The 3,115-nt window shown below is 24.5% G+C and overlaps 1 protein-coding gene across 7 annotated transcripts in view; it reads right to left on the reverse strand.

Moving 5' to 3' along the window:
- The window catches only part of LOC117168236 (long-chain-fatty-acid--CoA ligase 3), a 73,375-nt gene that overhangs the window by 31,518 nt on the left and 38,742 nt on the right, over positions 1–3,115 (reverse strand). For all 7 annotated transcript variants that reach the window (XM_033353765.1, XM_033353753.1, XM_033353742.1 and 4 more), the window contains one exon: positions 278–673. In XM_033353765.1, coding sequence (XP_033209656.1) covers positions 278–673 — 396 coding nt within the window. The remainder of the gene's footprint in view (positions 1–277; positions 674–3,115) is intronic.

Below are 3,115 nucleotides of genomic sequence, written 5' to 3' on the forward strand. Positions count from 1 at the left end.
GCTAAATTTGAAATCTAAACAATTTTCTGGATTTTAGTAAGTCTGAGAAACTGTTTATATATATATATATATATAGATATAAATACACAAGAAGCTACTTCTACACATATTAAATCACAAAGATTTTTCTTCTTAATAAGTAAGAAAAGTATTTATTTGTTTATAACATTTATTTACAAAAAAGAATTTGTGCAATAAACAAATGGATTACCTTAAAATGCACGTTTATGTAAATTTCTTTTTAAAAAAATGCTAAAAAGTAAGAAAAAAAGCTTACCGGAACTGCAGTGAGGCAAGTAGGATGAAGAACAGAAGCATCTCCCTTGGATCCTCTCTGGATTTTACTACTGGAATCGATCATCGTGAGCGGAGAACTGTATCCAATCGGAACACCCGTCAAAAGACACACACTTTCCGAAAGAAGTTCAAAAACGTGCGCCAACGGTAAATATCCCAGGAAAATGTCATCTGATCTAATTTCAATAGCGTCGCAAAAGGCCTTTAAAGTAGCAATAATGTTTTTGTGAGAGAGCAACACTCCTTTCGGAACTCCTGTGGAACCGGAAGTATACATTATAATTGCTGTGTCTTCACTTTTAGGAGAAACTAGCTCGGCGTTTGAATCACTTCCAGTTTTTATGACATCCGAAAATGGAATCAATCTTACTCCCTCCTAAAATTATAAATAATTGGCTTATTAATGTTTTAGATGAACTAATATTTTCAGTATTCTATACTAAATTCGATATTTCGAAATAAATAATACAGAGTGTCCACTCAAATCCTGGAAAAAAATTCTCTGAAAATTCTAGTTGTTTTCTAAGTCTAATTTTTCATAGTAAGAAACCAATTATTTCGCATTTTTTAATCATTTAACTCGTAATATGTATATAGTTTCGCGAGATTATTATAAATAACGTTTTTTCAGTTTCTAGGGACTCAATCTTTAATTGAGAAAGCTTTGACAAATTATATTACAAGATATTATTAAATATATTAGAACCATCGATTACTTGAATAATTAAATAAAACTAAAAACATAATTAATAATTTCTCGAATTTGTCTCTAAAGTCTATGAAATTGAATTATAATTCATCCAAATGTTTAATTAATCTTCTTATACTTCAAACTCAGTGCATATTCAGATGAAATTAATCAGGGTTCTACTAATAAATTCATTTTAAACCGCCTCAAATTCCTAACATTTGAAATTAGAAATATTGCATTTTCTACAAGACAGATAAATTTTTAACCAAATACTTGAATTTTCAACTCTACTGCAAAAAAAGAGCAGATTTCTCAATAAAATACATGAGTCATGAACCAAATAGTTAAATTTTCAACCAAAAAAGATGAACTTTAAACCAAAAAGATGAATTTTTAACACAAAAGTTTAACTTTCAACCAAGCAGTTTTATTTTCAGCCACAAAGATGAATTTTCAAACAAAAAGATTAATTTTCAAGCAAATAGTTAAATTCTGAATTAGTTTTCTACCAAAAAATACTATTTTTTAACGAAATACATAAATTTTCAACGGAAAATGGAAGTTATGTTTTCTGTTAAAAAAATGAATTGTCAACCAAACTTTTTTTAAAAACTAAAATTATGAAAAATCAATCGGAATAGTTGAATTTTAAACAAAAAAGATGAGTTTGAAACTGAATTTAAAATTAAATTTTCAGGTAAAAAAAAATAATTATCAACAAAATAGTTAAATTTTTAAACGAAGGAATGAATTTCCAACAAGACAGTTGAATTTTCAACCAAGAGACGCATTTTCAAACAAATAGTATAATTTTTAATAAAAAAGCATTAATTTTCATCAAAAAATGAAAGTTAAGTTTTCAATAATAAAAATGAATTTCCAAACAAACTTTTTTAGCTAAAATGATGAATAATCAATTAGAATAGTTGAATTTTGAACCAAAAAGATGAGTTTACAACCAGAAGATTAATTTCTTAAGGAATAAGACGATTTTTCCAAAAAATACATAAATCTTACATTCAAAAATATCAATTTTCAGCCAAAGAAATGAATTTTTAACTAAAATGATAGAATAATCAACTGGAAGAAATAAATTTTCAGTTACAAAAAATTGTTAACAACAAAACAGTTTAATTTTCAACCAAAAGAGACAAATTTTCAAGAAAATAGTTTAATTTTCAATTAAAAAGCATTAATTTTCAACAAAAAATTAAAGTTAAGTTTTCAATAAAAAAATGAATTTCCAAACAAACTTTTTTTAGCTAAAATTATGAATAATCAATTAGAATAGTTAAATTTTAAACAAAAAAAGATGAATTTTCAACTAAATTTATCAATCTTTAACTAGAATAGTTGAAATTTTCTACCAAAGAGATGAGTTTTCAACCAGAAGATTAATTTCTTAATGAAAAAGACGATTTTTCCAAAAAAACATCAATATTAAATTCAAAAATATCAATTGTTTGCCAAAGAAATGAATTTTTAACTAAAATGATAGAATAATCAACTGGCAGAAATACATTTTTAGTTTAAAAAAAAATTGTTAACAACAACAAAAAAACTAATTTTCTACCAAATAGTTACATTTTTAAACAAAGGAATGAATTTTTAACTAAAACGATAAATATCCAACTAGAATAGTAGAATTTAATTTTCAACCAAAATAAATGATTTTGCAATCAATAAAATTAACATCTATGAAAAAAGACGAATGTTAAACATAAAATATAAATGATTAATTAAAGATAAAAATTGTCAGCCAAAAATTGAATTGTTGAATTTTCTGTTAAAAAAATTAATTTTCAACCAAAGATATCAATTTTCAATTAAAATAATGGAATATTCAACTGGAAGATTCACATTTTGAGTTTATAAAAATTAATTATAATAAAAAAAACTAATTATCAAAAAAATAGTTACATTTTTGAACAAAGTGATGAATTTTCAATTGAAACGATAAATATTCAACTGGAATAGTCGAATTTTACAGAAAAAATATAGATTATCAAATAAAATTATGAACCTTTAAGGGCATGTGACACAGCTAAATACCTATATTACCGACCACAGTTTTTCAGTTCACTGAATGTTTTTTTGAACCTGAGAACTTTTTTGTAAATAAAATAT

This window comes from Belonocnema kinseyi, chromosome 1 (genome assembly GCF_010883055.1).
Source record: "Belonocnema kinseyi isolate 2016_QV_RU_SX_M_011 chromosome 1, B_treatae_v1, whole genome shotgun sequence".
Lineage (NCBI taxonomy): Eukaryota > Metazoa > Arthropoda > Insecta > Hymenoptera > Cynipidae > Belonocnema > Belonocnema kinseyi.